Below are 21,695 nucleotides of genomic sequence, written 5' to 3'. Positions count from 1 at the left end.
ATTTTTCTATTAATCAGATATTTATAAAGGTGTATTTAACAGTAATCTTATACAGATACCAATCAAAGAGCATATAAAATGATATAATATATTGTACGTATCTCCATAAACTACTCCAAGTGTGTTGAGGCTGCTGTAAGGTTCATCTCTAAAGAACCTTGATACTTAACTGTGTTTCCCTCAGTCTTAAAATGTAGTATTCAGGTAAATCTTTCTGCATCTGTCCTTGACTGTGGGAAACCTGAAATGTTGCTATGTGTAACTCCTTTGTTGGTGTTTTTTTAGCAGACTTTTTGATCATGTTTTGCTGCAGTATTTGTTTTCTTGTAATATTTACGTTTTTACAATCGTTATAAAAAAGTAAACTGTAGAAATAAGAGATTTTACTCCTTTTCGAGCTAGTAAGATCTTAACTCGAATCCTCCTGAATAAATACATCACAATCAAAGAAAAAGAACCTCCGAAAGGAACGATGTGGTTGACGACATGGCCACAGAACTGCGGACAGTGACTGTGACAGGATCATGAGAAATGTGGGGACAAGAATAGCGACCTACAGTTGTTTTCTATTCCTGGTGAAGGCTTATAAAAGTCAACTTATATGCCGTCTAGAGAAGCCCAGATCATTATGAATGAGTGAAGCTGTTTTTCGAATCTTTGCACTGATTTCATTGTTAAAAATTACTTGCTAATTTTCGTGGCTTTTTAGGTACTTTTAGAGAATTCCTTAAGGTATAAAATACAACGATAGGACAAGAAAACACATGGGATATGTGTGTGTGCGTGCTAGTCCGCGCCAGTACACACTTGCAATTTCCAAAATCCTACTAACATAATTCAGGGAGTCCACATTATTACTCTAGCATTCTAAATAATTAAGAGACTATATTTTTATCACAGTAAGGTACAAGTTTTTCAACGTCTTAAGCAATATTTATTTTTCTACTGGTTTTTTTTTGATTTGTTTCGCTGGATTATTGATTTTTATCAGGAAAAAGAAAACTTTGTAAGGTGTCCAGAAAGCGTTTACAACGAAGGTAAAACACAAAAATAAGAACACAACTGCTGATTGGATTACAGAATGAATAGCAAAGCTGATTGTCATGAATGCGATGTAAAATCTGTATTTATTTGGAGTTTCGTTTGCACATTATTGCAACAGATTGTCAACATCCCGCGATGTCCTTCAGCTCTTTCTTTAAGTGGGCGTGTACCTGTAACACAAACAACTAAAAATTGCAATCACATCTGCATTTTTAATAACATTCATTCATATATCTCGATTTTTGCATTGTTGGTAAAGCTAAAAGTATCAACATATGAATTTGATGATATTATGAAAGTTGACCAAGTGGACTAAGCTGATTTTGGTGAAAAATGACATTTTCTTTATTTGCTGTTCGTGTGTGTTTTGTATACATCTCTGTTTTGGTTCATTTTGGTAATTAGAGAACTAGATTCTGCATTAAACTAAATTTTTTTAGTATGATTTTAAAACATTTAAAGGCACCTGCTGTATTTATTTACTTTTGTGCACACATTATAATATGTGATCCGACATTAGAAAATTTCTCTTTTTGTACATCTCGTATGAAAAAGCGGAATGTTTAGCTGTTTTCATAAGTTATTACCCCAACTGAAACTGATGTTGGCTAGATGGAATTGTCGCACTGGACAACAATTTGTTCTGAAAAGATTACAAGTCGAAGTATTTTAGCTGTGGAAGCACATTGTTTGCTATAGGTTTAGTATTAACATTTTTGCTTTGTAGTTTGAATGTTTGTGTTTATGTGTGTGTGTGTGTGCTTTGCTATATAACGCATGGGAACTATTTAATTATTTACATGTTTAGAATGTATTTTTATTATTTTATTCATTTATTTATCTCATTAGTGCTAGTAGCTGGTAATGATGGTTTGCCGCTACTTGTCTCTGGTAAAAGAAACAATTAGATGTAGGTGAAAACAATTTTAATCACTTAGGTCTGTCTACAGCTCCAGTAATCAGGTTAGTATGGCATTGCAAACCTGTTTTATATCAGACAGCTGAGTTTTTTATGACAGTCAGTTACTTATCTCCCAAGCCATTCTGAAGAACAGTTTTATGAAGATTGCCATAATAGAAATTTAATGATTACATTTTAAACCTTCTATTAAGAAGAAAGTATATTCAACAGCTTGTGTGATTATGTGTAGCTGTGCAGTTATATTTTAAAGAAGTTTTCATTAGAGGTCTGACTTGTTACTGAATGAGGTTTGCTTAGTTGTCTCTTTATTAATTCAATCTAATTTTTATTTTCAGTCTTTGTACCAACAATGTGCTTAAGGGTCACTGGTGGCTTAATCTCTCTATAATACAGGTAAGATACCTGTATGGACATCCCACGATAAAAGACACTTTTTTTAAACTTAACCCATAAAATGTTTACGAGTAACAGTAACAGATTTTGTTATTAAACGTTTCTAATAAAACATAAAAAAGCCTGTAGCAACGTATTAGCCTGCAAGACTATACAATTAGATATAAAAAAATTGGATTTAAGTAGAATTTCATTAGCTCAAAGCAAAAGGATGTGTCCTTCTATTGGTAATTCAATGTTTTCTTATATCTTTTTGCAGATGATTATTTGTCCTGAAGCTAGTCATTTGCGCATACAACACACTTTCCATGGCGTTTCTTTTTTTCTAGGATGTGCGTTGTATTTTTTTTCTATATTATCTTCTAAGCAGACAATGTGTTTGGCATTCGAATGGCGTGCAAGTCTTTATAGTCGTGAGTGTTTTTCACACCCACAAAGTCTAAGGGATGTTGATCAATTTCTGCTTCCTCATTACCTGTTTATCAGATTTTACACATAACTTCTCTTTTGACAAAGCTATAGATATTAGTCATCTTGTTCACTTAGCTTCCTGGCATGTGATTGTATATGTAATATACCTTTTGTCTGTATGTAAACAGTTAATATTATTTCGATGCATTTTTATGGATACTCATAAGCGTTCTCAATAATCATTCCTCCGCCCTGACATTTGCGCATTCTTTCTATTGTACTCAAAGACAAGTACACATGTCTCTTGAAAGCCCTGTTTATTTTAATTGCAGAATCGAAGACTGAGATGCCATCCATAGGCCCTCAACGCAATTACTACTAATATGCATATGTACTTCAATGTAACATAACCGTCAACAACAGCATGCATCTACCCAGAAAATAACACCGGTGTTCCTCCAATTTACAAGGAGTATTTTTATGACTGTTTTGTACAAAAACTTAAAACCGTTTAGTTTAAAAAAGGACTGTACATTTAGCTGAAATATTAAAACAGCATACGTTATAATCGACAACTACATTTTTCCTTTCCCTAAAATATATTTTATAAATGAATCAATGGGACCCGTCTGCTTTATTATGGTGACAATTTTAAAAATCAAAAAAAAACATCACGTACGTCTCAATACTTGACCTTAAGCAATCATTTAAAAATATTTTTTAATATTACATGCACGCTGTGCACCGGATGTATCCATTTGTTTTTACCCTAGAGTTTCTCATTTCTTGTACTCCTGAAGTCGGAAGTCGTGACCCCAGGCCATAGTCCTGGAATATCTGTCAATGATACCTACTTCTCTAGATGCATGCATGTGTCAAATCATTTTCCTTTTTCGTTTTGTCTTTAAGATACTTTTGATATAAAATGCGTTGCTATTGTGAGTCCTTCTGGGAAATATTTTTTGTATGGTTGTCTGTATGTCATATGATAAACGGATGGCTTGCATACTCAAATACTCTATTTCAGACAATTCAACACGATACAAAAATAGCTTCAAAGCTGATTTAAAGTTATTTAATGCATCCTATATGTTATTTTTGGCACGAGTAATATATACCCACTTTTCTCGTAAAACAATTGTAGCAGTATTAGTGTCTACAAAGCACAGATATTGTAAAAGAAGATCTTTTATAGTCAAACCATGTCATTAACCACATTAACCACTTGCTCAATATAAAACAAGCGGGAGGACTAAAAATCATTGTTAATGAAAGTATTTGATCTTAAATGTCAAATAATTTTTATAAAGCTTGTATAGCCTACAATATCCCAAATATTTAAATGCGACTTTGGTTTATTTGAGGTATTATCAATATACTACAAAGATATAGTTAAGATAGGCAATACAAAAATTCTATCAGAAAAAAACTATCTAGACAAAAGCCTAATGATATTTTCAAATACTAAAGTAACCAGGAATTGTTTTCCTTTAGTCTCAGCATTCATCTTGTAAAGTTCTTACATTAGTCAGTGCTGATACATATTTCATAATATCTCCTTCCTTTTATGTTTCATCAAGAAATATGTAGGCTATTAATCGTCATTTACATACTAGTTGATTAGGTGTTATAAACGCATCCCTGATTTCCGGTTGACTTGCTTTTTGGGTTGACTCCTTTCCTGAAAGATTAAACTTTGCTCATTATGTATATATTTGCTACGTTTTTTAAACCCTCGTTTTTCTTAGTGACTGATTTTTCTCATGAAATAACATTCTTTGTAAGGTCGCCACGAAAATGTTTAGAACGAACAAAAATACAAAAAAGTGAAGACAACTGTTGATTTGAGGACAAGCATGAGTCCCTGCACTCACTGTCATGAACAGGGTGTAAAAGCTCGGAGTAGCAAAGGGGTTGGTAGAAACAAGGCTACGACACGCCACGTGACCACCGGCGCTGAGGTCAAGATGTAGATGATGCAGACGACGACTAACATGGAGGTGAGAGCCGCCTGCTGGCTGCTGATGTTACCAGAGGTCAAAGTTGTCTACTGTCGCCATGTCATTGCTGCTTTTAGTTTGTGGACTGTCACTGCTGTACTGACACACACTATCACAAAGCTAACCACTCTGACTCCTGTATCGACAACAATATTTCCCAATATATCCACTAGTATCGGAAACTGTTGATAAAACCTTGTAGAAGTCAAAAACCATTTTCTTCCAATATATTGTACTCAGCACGTAGAGACAAAGCATACACAGGAGTGCAAAATTGAAAAAACTATAAAACTAAAACACACAAATAACACACATTGTTTTGTTCTAATTAATGTTGGGGCTTTTAAAGGAAAGACAACACACGCGCATCTCTCCACTGCTATCACCGTGGTAATAACCCCGGAGGTCGCTCGTATAGCAACAAAAAATCCTCCTAACGAAGCAGAAGTCTTGACCCGGTATTGTTCACCTAGAGCTGTGTCATACAATTTTAATAATGATGTTGATGAGTTCATTATAAGGGAGCACAGTAAATACAAACAGTCCGCCAGAGCCAGTGAGAAGAGACACAAGTTCATCCGATCGTGTAGTCCCTGGCGGCAGAACACAAGACAGTTCACTGCATTGCCTGGGATACCAATAACACATGCTAGTGTTGTAAGTCCAGCAAAACACACAACTTCTACTATTTGTTGTGTCTCTGTCATTGTGGCATCATATAAATAAATCTCTACATTAGATAATTCTGTACTAATATTTTTATGTCCTAGTGACGAGTTATTTTCCGAGATATCCATGAAAACTCCAGAACAGAATGCAAATCATTAACAGAAAACTAAAATAATGGATCCACAGAAGCTTTTTACTGTCTCATGACATGTTTACTCTGGGGATGGGCCACACGACCGTTGTATAATAAGTAATATCATTATCTTGATCGACTCATGTAAGCAAATTTAAGTAAACAGCCCGAATAGCAAAATAAAAATAAGAAACTGCATTACTTATCTTAAAGTATATTTTCCAAACAATAATTTATTTTATTGGCACATTTACTTCAAAATGTTTGATGTCCTGTTTAGTCACAATTTTGTTTTTCAAGACCTAAAGGAATTCGATTTTATAATTTTCGGGAGTTCGTGTATGTGTTTTATTTTCTAGAATCATTTTATGTTTTATAGAAAAAATATTAATGTCGTGTATAACAGTGTTTGCGGGACATAATAATCTTGAAAAAAGTTTTAAAAACACCTTGTAAATAGAGTTTCTGTGTGTCAGTAATTATTTTCTTGAATAAAATATTATCTTTTGTTTCTTAATCACTACCTTTTTGTTGTGCGTGTGTATATGTATGCATCTGTCTGTTTCTTTTGTGCGTAAATGTGTGTTGATAGTATTTATAGCGAAAATATTAACGATCAAATCTTGAAAAAAATATTAGCTGATTAGCTTCTGTGCCTTATATTTATAATACATGTAAATACATATTTGACTAAGACAAGCATCATATTGACAATATGTGATGTAGAAGTATGTCGTTAATTCCTTTTTTGTATATTTTTAGAGTATCATCAGCGATTGGCACAACATTTTCCAGCATCAGTTGTTGGTAAGCAAACACTTCTATATATTTTCTAACAGCAGTAGTTATCATCACTCAGATATGGAGGTTAAGCTAGTCACGGCTGAGAAAGTGTGAAGACTCGGAATTCTCTACAAAACAATTTTTAATCACTGAGTTTTTATTTACTGTCGCGTGTCATGATTCCGGCCTTTCTGTCAGCGCCTGGGGACGCTCCTGTTCAGTAGGCAGCTCACAGCAGACGATGGTTGACGGCTGTTTTTTGTACAGTTCGCGGGGAAAAGGTCAATGCCTTCTTCCGCTGACCTTACGTCACGCTCTTGCTACGTCACGTGACGTCGGCTTGAGTGCTGTGTGCTGCTGGTGTGGAGCTTTAGGGGTGCACTGGTCGGGTCCCTCCCTTCCCTGTCCAAGGTTTTGGCGTGAAAAACGTTCACGCGCCTTGGCGTGGCCTGGGTGTCGTGGGCGCTGGCGATTGGTCACAGCCCCTGGGCGACAGGAAGTGACCCCCAGAGAGCAGCGTCCCTCGTGGCAGTTCTGACCTGGGCTCTGTGGAGAGAGGAGCGTTTTGTGTCGGAAAGGACGGCGGGAGGCCGGGCCAATGTGGGCAGTGTGGGCCGGGCAGTGTAGGCTGCGCCGTTTTACCCAAACCGTGTGAGCTTCGTATGGAAAGTGTCCGCGGATATCCACGGGAAAGTTTCTGCCATTCCTGTTGTGGAGGGCAGCTGACCGACGGGCCGTAGCACAAGCCGTTTTGGGTTAGCAAAGTCTATTTCTTTGAGTTCCACTCTATTCTAGTTTATAGAGCCATTAGTTCTCGGTTGGAGTGCTAATGCGCTGATTTTTATGTGTTACAACTATGTTTATGATTTTGAATGGAGGACATGTCGCTTTTCAATGTTAGGTTAGAGTCTGTAATGGCCGGGTCGCGTCTCGTGTGGCACGCACCCGTTTTTCCATGTATCAATTTGTGAGTTAAGGGTGTTTTTAGAAACTGAGAAATGTTTGGAGTGCTGCATGTTGATTGGATGAATTGTTTTTTTGCAGGCTTCCATTTGTTTTCTTCTCCGTATTCCACGTATGCCACATGTTCAACATAATTGTGATCTCGCTGGACGTTTTCTGCTCCTCATCTGTGTCGTCGTCCTCTTTTGTGTGACTGTCCGACATTGTGTCGACCCTGCTGCGACCGTGCTGTGCTACGGCCTAGCCATCGGGGGGAGCACCTGGGGTGAGGGCCGGCGAGCCGAGACTCCGTGACCAAGGTCTACCCGGACGAGAGAAGTGAGGTCAGCTGGACAGCTGGTCCAGAGGGAGAGGGGGTGGCACCGCTGGTTCTGTGAACACCTTGAGCGGACACTTGACTGTGCTGTGTCGCAATATACTTTGTATTTTCTCTGCTGTGTGTGAATTTTATGTGTAACTTCTTTGCGGGGAGGCAGTCCCCTGTTGTTTTTATATTTATTTGACGAGTACTCGTAGGTGTATTTTTTATGTTTTTGGTAGGGATGTGTGTGTACGTGTATTCGTGTTTATATTTTTATTAAACTGCGTGCTTGTATCGTTTTCCCCGTTTTTTGTCGTGGTTTATGCCGTGCACGGGTTCGAGAGATAAGTCGTTGACTGCCTCCGGCTGAGTGTCTGTGCGTGTCTGGCCGGCTGTGCGAGCGGCTGTGCGCGTGCTTCCGGCGACGCTGGGGGTGGAACGCGACATTTACCTTTCTACTTCTTTTATGAAAGATATTGTAAACGCCAAAGTTGTGTTTCTGCCTTAAATGTTAAAAAATACTAATACCATAACCAATTTAAAATATTATAACAAAATGTTTTTTCGTTCAGCCCAGCTACCATCAAAGCATATATTAAAACATCAAAGAAAAGATATGAAATGGAAGACTTCAAAGTCACGACAGAGAAATAAATCAAACAATAGTCATTAGAATCAGAGGTTTAAAAGCAGATAAAGTGCAGTGAAACATCACGCCATTATAAAACGTAATAAATAAACAAACAAGAAGTTTGTTATATTTTCGACAAATCTGTATTTATTTGGAGTTTCGTTTGCATATCATTGCAACAGATTGTCAACATCCCGCGATGTCCTTTAGCTCTTTCTTTAAGTGGGCGTTCCTCTGGCAACAAGAACAAATAAAACTTCTAATCACATCTGCATTTTTGATAATATTCATTCATATATCGTCTTTCAGATAAGGCTTAGGTAATTCCCTACCCTTTGTTGGACCGGTCAACCAAACCACGATCCTGTTTTTTCTCTTTACGATACATGTTTTGTTTGGCTACCAACAGAGTGTGAGGAGAGGTCCATTATATTGTGATATTATCCCGGACAGACTGTTGATGTTGATCTCTACATGAGTTCGATTCAAAGTTCCTGAAGCGGTCAACTGTCAGATTCAGTTAAACCTAATTTATTCTTTGCTCACGTTTTATCCTGATTTACGGACCTGGTGATTCAGAAGCAAGAGATAAAGTTTGTCGAGGCGGCATTATGTGACTCACCATTGCAAAAACATTAACGGTCTGCTGACTTCACTACAAGTAAGATTTTGTCTACTCTGTAAGATGAGAAAAGAAAATGATTTTTTTTCTTACGTAAAAATGTACAATATGATTATTTGTTAATTTATTAAGTAACACTTTTTAATTAAATAATCTCCACAGCTCAAAAATAAATTTATTAGTCAAATATTTTTCTATTAAATAGATATTTACAAAGGTGTATTTAACTGTAAACATGCAGTAGGGTAGTAGGAGAGTGAGGTAAGAGAGACCACACTTTTTTTGAGGACACCAGAGGTCTAACCACTTGGCTATACCTTTTATTTTCTTTATGCGAATCTATAGTTTACACTTTACAGTAATTTACAACTTAATCCCTAAATGTGGTTTTATTTTTTAAGGATTCTAACTAAAACTTTAGTTTTAACAATGGAGATTTTATGCAGTTTGTAGCAGCCATTGCAGATGATCTTGTTTGGCAAAAAAATGTTGAAAGCTGCAGAATGGTTTTTTTGTTTTTGACTTGGCAAATTACAGTTAAATCTCATCTCTTTTTTCCCGAAAGGCAATATTTCTTAATAAGGTATAGTCTTTTACTATTTAATATTAATTGCTTATCTACTTATTCTTCTCTGTCAGCATGTATGTCACCAAACGTCTAGAGTATGGTGAGCTTACCTGCTGTTGGTTGCTTTTAAACTCTCCAAGAGTTGCTTTCCTGTTGTCTGAAAAGATAAATACAATCTAGATTTTTAGGCAGGATAACATGCACCTAAAAATGTTTCAACCGCGTTAGTAGTTGACATAAATCAACACATTTGAAACAATATTGAGCGTCAAAATAAATTCTTTACCCTTGACCTCTTAAATTATAATTTAATATCCTTTACTTCTAGTCCAGAGAGAACTGATTTAGGAGGATTTCTTACTGTCGACATCCAAGATGCTGAAAAATGTGCATATGACCGATGAATCCATCACACCATTGACTGTGGAGTCCAGACTTTCCATAAAGTTAAATAAAATTTGAGCTTGAAGAGGAGGAAGATCTTCAGAAATCATAGCAGTAAACTCCTCAAGGATGACCACTCCATCATCTGCAAAATTTTATATTTTTTTTTAATCTCGTGCTAAATTTATCTAAGTTGACATGAACACCAAAGACCCGTGAAATAAACATTAACGAACATGAAGTAGTCGAAAAGGTACCGTTTGTATCCGTTGTCCTGAACACAGTGAACACTTCACTCAGATGGATAATGTCGTCGAGGTTCAGATCGAATACTTTGAAATTCTCGTTTGTTACATTGTTGGAAAAGCTGAAAGTATCAACAAATGAAGATATTTCTTAAGTTGATGATATTATGAAAATTGACCAAGTGGACTAAGCTGATTTTACTGCGAAGTGACATTTTGTTTGTTTATTTGCCTCTTCGTGTGTGTGTGTGTGTGTGTGTACACATCTGTGCTTAGTTTATTTTGGTAATTAGAGAATTAGTTTCTACAATAAACTTAATTATTTTAGTATGCTATTAAAACATTTAACGGCTCCTGCTGTATTTATTTACTTTTCCTCGAGTGTGCACACATTATAATATCTGAGCCGACCTGACAAAATTTCTCTTTTTCTACATCTCGTATAAAAAAGGGAATGTTTAGCTGTTATTATAAGTTATTACCCCGCCTGAAACTGATGTTGGCTGAGCGCAGTCGCAAGAAATCCAAATAAGAAGAGGATTTTCATTCTGTTCCAATTAATCTGCAAAGTGGATAGTAAGAAAAGAAATGTAAATTTGTGATTTTTTTTTTTTAGCTATTTTTGTAAACCTTTTCTTGTAGATACATGTTCTACTCGTTTTTATGACGAGATATTGTACGCAAAGGCGAGTTAACACTATTATAACATCGACTTGCATTTAAGAAGATATATTAATTGAATTACGATTAAAAACTACTTAAGATACTATGTTTTAAAGATAATTTTAAATACATTTCATGTGGTGTAAGTTTTATCAAATATACGTAAAATCAAATAAAAGACTGTAACTGTATAGAAAGGAGAATTCACAAATCGGAAAGTAGGACATTAAGAATTCTTTCAAACGTGATTTGTTTCAGCCTCTAAAGGGAAGTAATTAGGAGGTAAAGAATTTCAAAAGGTTCCAGTATTTCCTCCCTTTGGTATTCGTTTATTTTCGCATAGAATGAAATGCTTAAATTCTATTTTAAATTTATTTAACTATGTTAAAGTTTAGGCAAAAAAATGACTTAACACTTTATTAAGTGCAGTTCTAGATACTAGCAAAAATATTGACCTTTTATATATTATTTTAAGTCTACTTACCACTCGAAGTGCAGAGACGTGAGCAGAACAAAGAATGCTTGAGCTCTTGTTGTGTCTTAGGAAAGATTGCAGGTCAGTTTATATAGTCTGTGTATGAGTAAACAGAGACATATGTCAGGATTAGTCCTGATAATTAATTTTTACTCGACTTTTTATTTGATATTGACAGGTGACCGCAAGCTCAACCTCAAATCGAAGTTGTGTGGAAATCATTGGCAAGAATACAAGCTACGAGTGACAGCTTGGCAGTAATATTACACAAATAGTATTTCCCTTTTCTTTCCTTTTTTAAAAATTTAAAACCTAACAAAGTAAGCTATTCTATTAAAAATAATAATAACCATCGTTGAAAATTGTAATGAGTGATTTTAATTATTTAGCATGAATGGTAACACATTACACATACATACTGTATATCTATAAATATTTAATAATAACAGCAATCGAAATCGTGGATATGATGATACTGTAGCATCTGGTCCATCTTACTTAGATGACCGGTCAACCAAACCACGATCCTGTTTTTTCTCTTTACGATACATGTTTTGTTTGGCTACCCACAGAGTGGTATATTATATTGTGATATTGTCAGGGACAGACTGTTGATGTTGATCTCAACATGAGTTCGATTCAAAGTTCCTGAAGCGGTCATCTGTCAGATTAAGTTAAACCCAATTTATTCTTTGCTCAGGTTTTATCCTGATTTACGGACCTGGTGATTCAGAAGCAAGGGATAAAGTTTTTACTGGCATTCTGTGAATTACCGTTGCTCAAACAATCCAGGCCTGCTGACATAACTACAAGTAAGATTTTGTGTACTCTGTAAGATGAAAAAAGAAAATGATTTTTTTACTTATAAATGTACAATATAATTGTTTGTTAATTTCTTAAGTAACACTTGTTAATTAAATAATCTCCACAGCTCAAAAATTAATTTATTAGTCAGATATTTTTCTATTAAATAGATATTTACAAAGGTGTATTTAACTGTAAACAGGCAGATATAGAACAAGTAAATGATGAATCAGTTTAAAATCTTATTTAAAACCCTAAGCAGTAAGTAAAACCATGAACACTTTTCCTAATCATATTCATCAACTTGTAAAACTACTTAGTAGTGTTTTGATGTTGTTAATACTTGCAAACAAAGTACTCTACATCAAGTTATTCAAATGACAACTTGCACATATTACAGCATGTGCATTTACTTAGAAATATATTCATAATGATATTAATAATCTTAGCAACTGGTTAGTTATCTCATTACCAAAGTACATTTATGAATCTTTTTGAATGTTTTATAAACGGAAAAGGATTTATGTTTAAATAATGCTCAAGTCTGTTTATTAATGTTCTACATATTTAAAAACAAACGCGTACACATACTAACACAACATCCATATACCTATTCATAATCTATACATATACCGATCTAAGAATATAAAAAAAATAATATATGTTGTAGGTATTTCCATAAACTACTCCATGTCTGTCGGGTTTATCTCTAAAGAACCTTGATACTTAACTGTTCTGCCCTCAGTATGGAAATGAAGTATTCAGATAAATCTTTCTGCATCTGTACTAGACTTTGTGAAACCTAAAAGGTTGCTTTGTGTAAGGCCTTTCTTTTTCCTTTTTAGGAGGCTTTTTGATCATGATTTGATTGATGATTTGTATTCTTGTAATATTTAAATTTTTACTAACTGTTATTAAAAAAGTTAACTGTAGAACAAAAAGATTTAATTCCTTTCTCGAGTTGATAAGATCTTAGCTTAAACCCTCCTGATTAAACTCAACAAAGTCTGAGAAAAAGAACATCCGAAAAGAACGATGTAGTTGACGACATGGCCACAGAACTGTAGACATTGACTGTGACAGGACCATGAGAAATGTAGCGAGCAGAAAAGCGAGCTACAGTTTCTTTATATTCCTGACGAAGGCTTATCAAAGTCAACTTATATGCCATCTAGACATTCCCAGATCATTAAAAATCAAAAGTAAAGCTGTTTTTTTAATCTTAACACAGATTATATTACTAAAAATTAACAGCTAATTTTCGAGTTTATTTAATGTACCTTAGGAAAATTCCTAAGGTATAAAATACAATGATAGGACAAGAAAACACATGGGATATGTGTGTGTGCGTGCTTTACTGCGCCAGTACACACGTGCACTTTCCCAAATCTTACTAACATAATTCAGGGAGTCTACATCACTACCCTTAAAAACTAAATATTTCAGAGACTTTTTTGGTCACAGTTTGTTCAAACTTTTTCAACGTCTTACACAATATTTGTTTCTGTGCTGTTTTTTTATTTTAAGATTAGTTTTGCTGGATGATTGATTTTTATCAGGAAAAATAGACTTTGTACGGTGTCTAGAAAGCGTTTAGAGCTCAGGCAAAACATAAAAATAAGAACACAACTTTTGATTTGAGAAAAAGAATGAGTAGCAAAGCTGTTTGTCATAAGTGCGATGTAAAAGTTTGGAAACGCAAAGGGGTCTGGTAAAAACCACCGATACACCATGCTAATATAGTAGATGAAAATGTGAAACAAACTTTATCCCGCGCAAGTATTTGACGAGTTCTTTTTGTCAGAAGTATACCATGTAATGGCTAAAGAAACAGTTCGCTATCTATTTACCTGATGTTAGAAACAATCACGAATGTCTTTTTTTTTGATAACTTATTGACAAACATGGATCTGATGTCTAAACTGAAAGCATGCCTACTAAAGTCATCAAGAGAGATACAAGTGTCAGATCGTCGAGATATACATAAAAATGTTTTCATATTGTGCATTGATATTTTTTAATCTCGTCTCCTAGTATTATACTATTATTTATAGGCCAGGCTGTATCTACACACGTAGAAATCAACAAATACGTTTGTAAGATAACGAATTTAAAAAACCCTTCAAACAAATAATTTATATATTTTATTTAGTTTTCTGAAACCGAATTTCCCTCATCTAAACAAATAAATCACCAAGAGCACAAATGTACAAAGTAAACAATGTATTGTTAAATGAAATATTAATTGATTATTTATGCAAAATAAGTTTTGGTATTCTTAAACCTTTTTATATTAGCATAGACTTGCCGCTGTATTGTTTTACCTCATTCATTTTCTTTATCTTTGTTTTTTGTTTATGCAATATATTGTTAATCCCAAAGTTGTGTTTGTGCGTTTAATGCTAAAAAATCTTGATGCCGCAACCCGTTTAAAATATTTTAGCAAAAATATTTTGTCATTAAGCCCAGCTACCATCATAGGATAGCATAAAATCTTCAGATGTAAGGAATGAAAGGGTAGAGAGACATCAAAGTCACGACAGAGAAGTAAAATAAAACTAAAGACACTCACAGCAGAGGTTTAAAAGCAGATAACATGCACTTAAAAATCATTCCACTAAAAGACACAATAAATACAAAAAACAAAAGTTTGTTTTATTTTCGACAAATCTGTATTTATTTGGAGTTTCGTTTGCACATCATTGCAACAGATTGTCAACATCCCGCGATGTCCTTCAGCTCTTTCTTTAAGTGGTCCTGTATCTAGCAACACAAACAAATAAAACTTGTAATTGCATCTGCATTTTTAATAATATTCATTCATATATCGTCTTTGAGGTAAGGCTTAGGTAATCCCCTACCTTTGGGTAGTAGGAGAGTGAGGTGAGAGACACTACACTTTTTTAGGACACCAGATCTCTAACCACTTGGCCATTCCTTCTATTGTCTTTACGAAATTCTATAGTTGACAGTAATTTACAATTTAATCCCTCGATGTTTTTTTATTTTTTAAGGATATTCATTAAACCTTTAGTTTTTAAAGATGAAAATTTTATGCAGTTTGTAGCAGCCGTTGAGATAATCTTCTCTGGCAAGAAATGTTAAAAGCTGCAAAACGGGTTATTTTGTTTTTGACTTTGTAAGTTATAATTAAATCGCATCTTTTTTTTCCCTAGAGGCAACCTTTTTTACTAAGGTATAGTCTTTTACTATTTTATATAACTTGCTAATCTATTTAGTCTTCTCTGTCAGTATGTATGTCACCTCACGTCTAGAGTATGGTAAGCTTACCTGCTGTTGCTGGATTTTATACTCTCCAAGAGTTGCTTTTCTGTTGTCTGAAAAGATAAATACAATCGAGTTTATGCAGGATAACATGCAGCTGACATAAATCAACACAGCTGAACCTCTTAAATTATAATTTATATGCTTTATTTGTAGGCCAGACGTAACTGATTTACAAGGAGAATTTCTCACTGTCCACATCCATGAGGCTGAAATATGTGCATATGAACGATGAATCGGCTACACCGTCGACTGTGGAGTCCAGACTGTCCATATAGTTAAAGAAAATTTCATCTTGAAGAGGAGGAAGATCATCAGAATTCATAGCAGTCAACTCCTGAAGGCTGACCACTCCATCATCTGCAAAAATTGATAAAATTTTTTAATCTGGTGTTAAATTTTAAAATTTGTGTTAAAGTGGACATGAACACCAAAGAGCAGTTAAATAGCAATGAACGAACATGAAAGTGTCGAAAAGGTACCGTTTGTATCCATTTTCCTGGCCACAGTGAACACTTCACTCAGATGGATAACGTCATCGAGGTTCATATCGAATACTTTGAAATTCTCGATTGTTGCATTGCTGGTAAAGCTGAAAGTATGAAGAAATGAAGATCTGTCTCAATTTCATGATATTATGAAAGTTGACCAAGTGGACTAAGAAAGCTGTTTTTGCTGCGAAGTGACATTTTGTTTGTTCATTTGCCTGTTCGTGTGTGTTTTGTAAACATCTGTGTTTTAGTTTATTTTCGCAATTATATTTTAGTTTCTGCAATAAACTAAAATTTAATAAGTATTATTTAAAAGGTTTGAATACTCCTGCTGTATTTATTTACTTTTTCTCGAGGGTCTACACATTATAATATATGATCTGACATGATAAAACTTCGCTTTTTTACATCTCGTATGAAAACGTGAAATGTTTAGCTGTTATTATAAGTTATTACCCCATCTGAAACAGATGTTGGCTGAGCGCAGTCGAAAAAAATCCAAAAAAGAAGAGGATTTTCATTTTGTTCCAATTAATCTGCAAAGTGGGTAATAAAAGAATAAATGTAAATTTGTGATGTTTTTTGCTATTTTTATAAATTTTCTTTTTCATACATTTTCTGCACATGTTTTGGACCAGATATTGTACGAAGAGGCTAGTTTACACTATTGAAACATCGACTGATATTTATAAAATATATTAATTAAATTACGATTAAAAACTATTTAAGATACTATGTTTTCAAAGGTATTTTGAAATACATTTCACGTGGTGTAAATTTTATCAAAAATACGTAAAATCCAATAAAAGACTGTAACTCTATAGAAAGGAGAATTCACAAATCGGAAAGTAGCACCTTCAGAAAAAATATTTATAAAATATGTACACACACAAAAAAGTACAAAATAGGCATATATTTGATTAGAATGTACATTTGAATTTATTAATGCTTAATTTTCAATTTCGGTTGTTTGAGTACAAATCCAGAGCCAATTGACTAATCGGCACCAGAATTAAAAGCTCAAATTCTATTTTAAATTTATTTGACTGTGTTAAAGTTTAGGCAAGAAATGACTTAACACTTCATTACTTGTAGTTCTAGATACTAGTACAAATATTTACCTTTTATTTACTATTCAAATCTACTTACCACTCGAAGTGCAGAGACGTGAACAGAACAAAGAATGTTTGAGCTCAGGTTGTCTTAGGGAGATTGCAGGACAGTTTATATAGTCTGTGTATGAGTAACCACAAACATATGTCAGGATTAGTCCTGATAATGTTTACTCGACTTCTTATTTGATATTGATAGGTGTCCGCAAGCTCAACCTCAAATCGAAGTTGTGTGGAAATCATTGACGAGAACACAAGCTGCGAGTGACAGCTTGGCAGTAATATTACACAAATAGTATTTCCCTTTTTTTTTCCTTTTTTACAATTTAAAGTTTAGGTAAGAAATGACTAAACACTTTATTATCTGTAGTTTTAGGTGCTAGTAAAAATATTAAGCTTTTATTTACTATTTGAAATCTACTTACCACTCAAAGTGCAGAGACGTGAGCAGAACCAAGAATGCTTGAGCTCAGGTTGTCTTAGGGAGATTGCAGGACAGTTTATATAGTCTGTGTATGAGTAAACAGAGACATATGTCAGGATTAATCCTGATAATTAATGTTTACTCGACTTTTTAATTGATATTGACAGATGACCGCATGCTCAACCTCAAATCGAAGTTGTGTGGAAATCATTGACGAGAATACAAGCTGCGAGTGACAGCTTGGCAGTAATATTACACAAATAGTATTTCCTTTTTTCCTTTTTTACAATTTAAAACCTAACAAAGTAAGCTCGTCTATTAAAAATAATAATAGCCTTCGCTTAAAATTGTAATGAGTGATTTTAACTATTTAGCATGAATGGTAAAACGTTACACATACTATGTGAAGAGTCTGTCATCCCTACCAAGCAGATCTGCAGCTATCCAAATAACAAACCATGGCTAGGTAAAGGACTGAAGCACTGTCTCAATGAAAAGAAGATAGCTTTTATGCAGGGAGACAAACAGAAAGTGAAAGAAAAGGAGAAGGAGTTCAGGGCAAAGGCAAGAACGGCTAGAGTGGAATACAGAAAGAAGGTAGAAAAGCAATTAATTGAGGGCAACGCAAGAGATGCTTGGAAGGACCTGGACACCATGATGGGTAGAGAACGCAAGACACAAAGAGTAAAGTGTGATGACCCAGTGTCATTTGTTAATGAGCTCAACACTTTCTACGCGCGGTTTGATGTGAGAGACTTCAGCAATGAAGCAGAAAATATCTGTTCTTCACTGTCGGCAGCCACTGTCACCATCTGTGAGGGAGATGTTGTCAGAATTCTCTCTCATGTGAACCCACGTAAAGCCCCTGGACCTGACCACGTGAGAGGCAAAGTACTCAAAGAGTGTGCTAGTCAGCTGAGTGGTGTTTTTACCAGACTTTTTCAGCTCTCCTTGACTCTCATAGTGTCCCCGCGTGTGGAGAACATCCACAATAATACCAGTGCCAAAGAAGCCTCATGCTACCAAACTTGAAAGACTTTCGACCTGTGGCTCTCACGTCTGTTGTGGCCAAATGTTTGGAGAGAGTTGTGGGAAGATTGTTAATCCCCACCATGGCTGATCGCCTGGATCCTTTGCAGTTTGCCTACAAGCCACGCAGGGGGGTGTCTGATGCAACTCTCACGCTTTTAAATACTATCCTACAACACTTGGACACTTCTGGCACCTATGTTCGGGTCCTGTTCATGGACTTTTCCAGCGCCTTCAACACGGTCCAGCCACACCTTCTTGTACAGCGCCTACTAGACCTGGATGTCAACACTGGCCTAGTTCTATGGATCAGATCATTCCTGAAGGACCGACCACAGAGGGTGGGTTTCAGAGTTCCACCGACAGGTACTATAGGGTCCAGCAGCTCGTCTGACGGAGTTTATTTGTCAGTGGATGGAATGATTCTGTCAGATGAGCAGATCCTCAACACGGGTACCCCTCAGGGATGTGTGCTTTCCCCCATCCTGTTCTCTGTATATACAAATGGGATTAGTATTAACAGTGCTATTCTCAAACTTGTTAAATATGCAGATGACATGGCCCTTGTGGGCTGCCTGAAAGACGAGCAGTCCCTGTCACAGTACCTGGCCTGTGTGGGGGAGCTGGAGGAGTGGTTTGACCGCAGCTTTCTGGATCTGAACGTTGACAAAACGGAGGAGATGGCCTTTGGAAGAGCCTACGAAGGAAGAGATGGCACAACCCCTCTCTCCCCACCACCAAATCAAGGGACAGCAGGTGCAGAGGGCTGCTGTGTTTAGGTACCTTGGTACAGTGATCGACGGGAGGCTCTCATTTAGTGATCACGTGAACCAAGTGTACAAAAAGGCCCAGCAGAGGCTGTACCTTCTGAGGAGACTTCGCAGCTTCGACGTCAGCTCGGGGGTGCTGGAGACTGTGTACAGGTCTCTTGTTGAGAGCATCCTCTCATTCAACATCGCTGCCTGGTATGGTCATCTACTAGTCAAAGACAAGGCAAGGCTGGCCAGAATCATCCACCAGGCAAATAAAATTATTGGTCAAGCACAGCTGCCACTTTCTGACTTGTACCTTCATGCAGTCAGAAGGATGGCACATAACATCATTTCGGACCTGAAACACCCTCTCCACACTAGCTTCCAGCTGTTGCCCTCAGGCAGGCGCTATAAGGTACCACGCATAAGGAAAGCTGCCTACCAGAGGTCCTTCGTGCCAGCAGCCATCACCATCCTAAATAAAGGCACAAGGACTCAGGAGGAATCAAACAGAGACTGAAGAAGAGTGAGTGCTGACATCTATTGTCAGCCATCACCTCGTGTGTCATTCTTGTCAATGACATTTTCTGGACGCAGCCGCGGTAAAGTTGAAGAAAAATGAACAATTAGCAAAATAAACAACTGATCAATGCGTACGTGTCATCTACAGTGTCACCGATCACCGCAACTAAAAAATATATCCATGGTATTCATATTGCCATGGCATAGTGTCGCACGAACTGTTTCATCCTACACTTTGTGCGAGTTTGTTGCCTGTCTCGCGGTAAGTCGCTGCGATCTGCGCGGTTCGGACACGATAGGGACTGTCATTTCTGGTACTGTCATCTGACACCACAGACACTGTTACTTCTGGCACCACAGGCATTGTCACAAGAGTTCTGTGGTGATGTTTTGGAAGAGTAGCATACCACCCTGGCGTTTCCTCTTCACTGTCGTCATCCTGAAGGTATGGCGCCTCCCGCAGTTGAATGTCTTTTATCTTGGAGTATACCAAATGATCGTCTAGGTACACAAGAAGGACTGAAATTAAACAGTTCGGCATGGTGGTCTGCATTAACCTCTGGAAAGTGGCTGGTGTGGACGTCAGACCCAATTGGCATCCTGGAACGGGCGTGTTGCCAGCGGCCCTAGCCAGTCCTTTTGTTGACAATGTCTTCTCAAGATGAGCTTCATGCACGGCTGCCTGTACTGCCTGCGCCACATCTGCGGTAGAGTCCATTATCCGATCAAGGACGTTCTTCCCTAGTAGAAGCGACACGCGCCTCCTGCGCTCACTTGTGACCACATCGACCAGGTCTTGACCACCAGGATAGGAACGTCTCAGACTCTGGCCGTAACATGTCCACCACCGCACTCCTGAGTTTGTTTTAGCTGTAAGTCCTGTATGTGCCCTCGTGCCCACTCGTCAGTGACCGTCGTTACTCACTGCCGTGTCGAGCAACGCCATCACTCAACTGCCATAAATGACAAACTCCGCCGTCGGACACTTTCCAGTCAGGCCAGCTACACTTATTTCCCTGTCATCCTGTTACGGACGACGGGGGCAGTCACTTTCCCTGACGGTCGGGCTGCAGTCCTCCGTGATGGTGTCAATCGCCGCCACTTCGACGCTCTGCGCCGCCTTCTACCTCGCCTGCTTAAATTCTGGAGCTTCGCGGCGTATTCGTCGACCACCTCATCACGTTGCTGTGGCACTGATGTCGACATCTTTCCGTTCGCCGTACGCCTCCACTAGGACACCCAAGATCTTTCTCGGCGTATCTCTTGCGTCATGCGGAAGCATCAACACTCGACGTCTGGCAGGTCCCTCCAGCGAGCTCAAGATGTAACCACGAGCCGCATTCTGACACATCGGGTTTATGGCGAGAGCTAACTCGACCTCTGTTTCAATCTCGTCGACACTCGTTGGTCCACCGGCAAACTACTGAAAGCGGACTAACTAGTATGCTCGTAGAGCCTCTGCCCACCCAACGGATAGCATCATGGTCCTCTCTATGTACTAATCTTCTGTCGTGGGCTTCTGCCCGTGATGAACAAATGTTTCTTTTTGTTCAGCAGTGCTTTAGGCCCTTGGTCACCCAAGGTTTGTTGTTAGGATAAACATACACTGCCTTGATGGACTGGTGCAATCAACACTATTTTACTCCTCACTTTTACTCCTAACTGTGTGTTAAATGTCTGTATGGGTATGTGAGCAAAGACAAATTTCTGTCCTCCTGGGCAGACAATAAAGTCTGTTTTGATTTGATTTGATTTTGATTTGATCTATTCCTCTTCGTGCATCAGGTTGCACATGTTGCCTCAACCAGAGTCCGCCACCGATGTCGATCAGCTGAAACCCTCTCCAGGTGACCCCATGTCCAGCCCTTTCCCTTCATCTCCCTTTCCACTGTTCTTCTCCAAGTTTCCTTTGGGCGGCCTCGTTTTCTTCGGCCGTCTGGAGTCCATCGTAGGGCGACTCTGGAAAGGTCTGCTGTCTGCTGGCGGAGCACATGTCCAATCCATCGCCAACGCCTTCGTTGAACCTGCGTGGTGATGGTCTCGGTTTCAGTTCTTCGGTGGAGTTCTTC

The 21,695-nt window shown here is 37.3% G+C and overlaps 2 protein-coding genes and 1 long non-coding RNA gene across 4 annotated transcripts; 1 reads left to right on the top strand and 2 right to left on the bottom strand.

Annotated features, from left to right (window-relative positions):
• Positions 1-2,310: 2,310 nt before the first annotated feature.
• LOC112569527 lies at positions 2,311-3,633 on the top strand. The gene is made up of 3 exons (XR_003100449.1): positions 2,311-2,359; positions 2,619-2,691; positions 3,103-3,633. It is a non-coding gene; the product is annotated as an uncharacterized LOC112569527 (long non-coding RNA).
• A 4,741-nt stretch (positions 3,634-8,374) lies between these two features.
• On the bottom strand, positions 8,375-11,266 carry LOC112569524. Its single transcript, XM_025247335.1, has 6 exons — positions 11,217-11,266; positions 10,552-10,631; positions 10,082-10,191; positions 9,802-9,969; positions 9,551-9,597; positions 8,375-8,484 (listed from the first exon to the last, which is right to left on the bottom strand). The coding sequence occupies exons 2-6, from the start codon at positions 10,614-10,616 to the stop codon at positions 8,437-8,439; spliced, it is 438 nt and encodes a 145-aa protein (XP_025103120.1). The 5' UTR covers positions 10,617-10,631; positions 11,217-11,266; the 3' UTR covers positions 8,375-8,436.
• Positions 11,267-14,664: 3,398 nt separating this feature from the next.
• On the bottom strand, positions 14,665-17,364 carry LOC112569522. Of its 2 annotated transcripts, none has more exons than XM_025247331.1 (7): positions 17,325-17,364; positions 16,937-17,020; positions 16,244-16,323; positions 15,758-15,888; positions 15,489-15,656; positions 15,303-15,349; positions 14,665-14,774 (listed from the first exon to the last, which is right to left on the bottom strand). In XM_025247331.1, exons 3-7 carry the CDS (start codon positions 16,306-16,308, stop codon positions 14,727-14,729), a joined length of 459 nt encoding a protein of 152 aa, XP_025103116.1. In that variant the 5' UTR covers positions 16,309-16,323; positions 16,937-17,020; positions 17,325-17,364; the 3' UTR covers positions 14,665-14,726. The 2 variants fall into 2 exon arrangements, with proteins under 2 accessions (XP_025103116.1, XP_025103118.1); XM_025247333.1 differs by having other exon boundaries at positions 15,779-15,888; positions 17,325-17,356.
• Between the last annotated feature and the right edge of the window lie 4,331 nt (positions 17,365-21,695).

Source organism: Pomacea canaliculata, linkage group LG7, assembly GCF_003073045.1.
Source record: "Pomacea canaliculata isolate SZHN2017 linkage group LG7, ASM307304v1, whole genome shotgun sequence".
In the NCBI taxonomy this organism is placed as follows: Eukaryota; Metazoa; Mollusca; class Gastropoda; order Architaenioglossa; family Ampullariidae; genus Pomacea; species Pomacea canaliculata.
Note: the sequence above shows the minus strand (reverse complement) of the source record. Positions and strands in the feature narration are given on the sequence as shown.

Bases quoted from the DNA above. Each gene is read 5' to 3' on its own strand.
- LOC112569524 (XM_025247335.1), bottom strand. From the start codon at position 10,616: ATGAAAATCCTCTTCTTATTTGGATTTCTTGCGACTGCGCTCAGCCAA. The intron at 9,970-10,081 runs GTACCTTTTCGA...AAAATTTTGCAG, and splicing joins CAGGACAACGGATACAAACG to ATGATGGAGTGGTCATCCTT. The intron at 9,598-9,801 runs GTAAGAAATCCT...TTATCTTTTCAG, and splicing joins CAGCATCTTGGATGTCGACA to ACAACAGGAAAGCAACTCTT.
- LOC112569522 (XM_025247331.1), bottom strand. From the start codon at position 16,308: ATGAAAATCCTCTTCTTTTTTGGATTTTTTTCGACTGCGCTCAGCCAA. The intron at 15,350-15,488 runs GTGAGAAATTCT...TTATCTTTTCAG, and splicing joins CAGCCTCATGGATGTGGACA to ACAACAGAAAAGCAACTCTT. The intron at 14,775-15,302 runs GTAAGCTTACCA...TTGTGTTGCTAG, and splicing joins ATAAAATCCAGCAACAGCAG to ATACAGGACCACTTAAAGAA.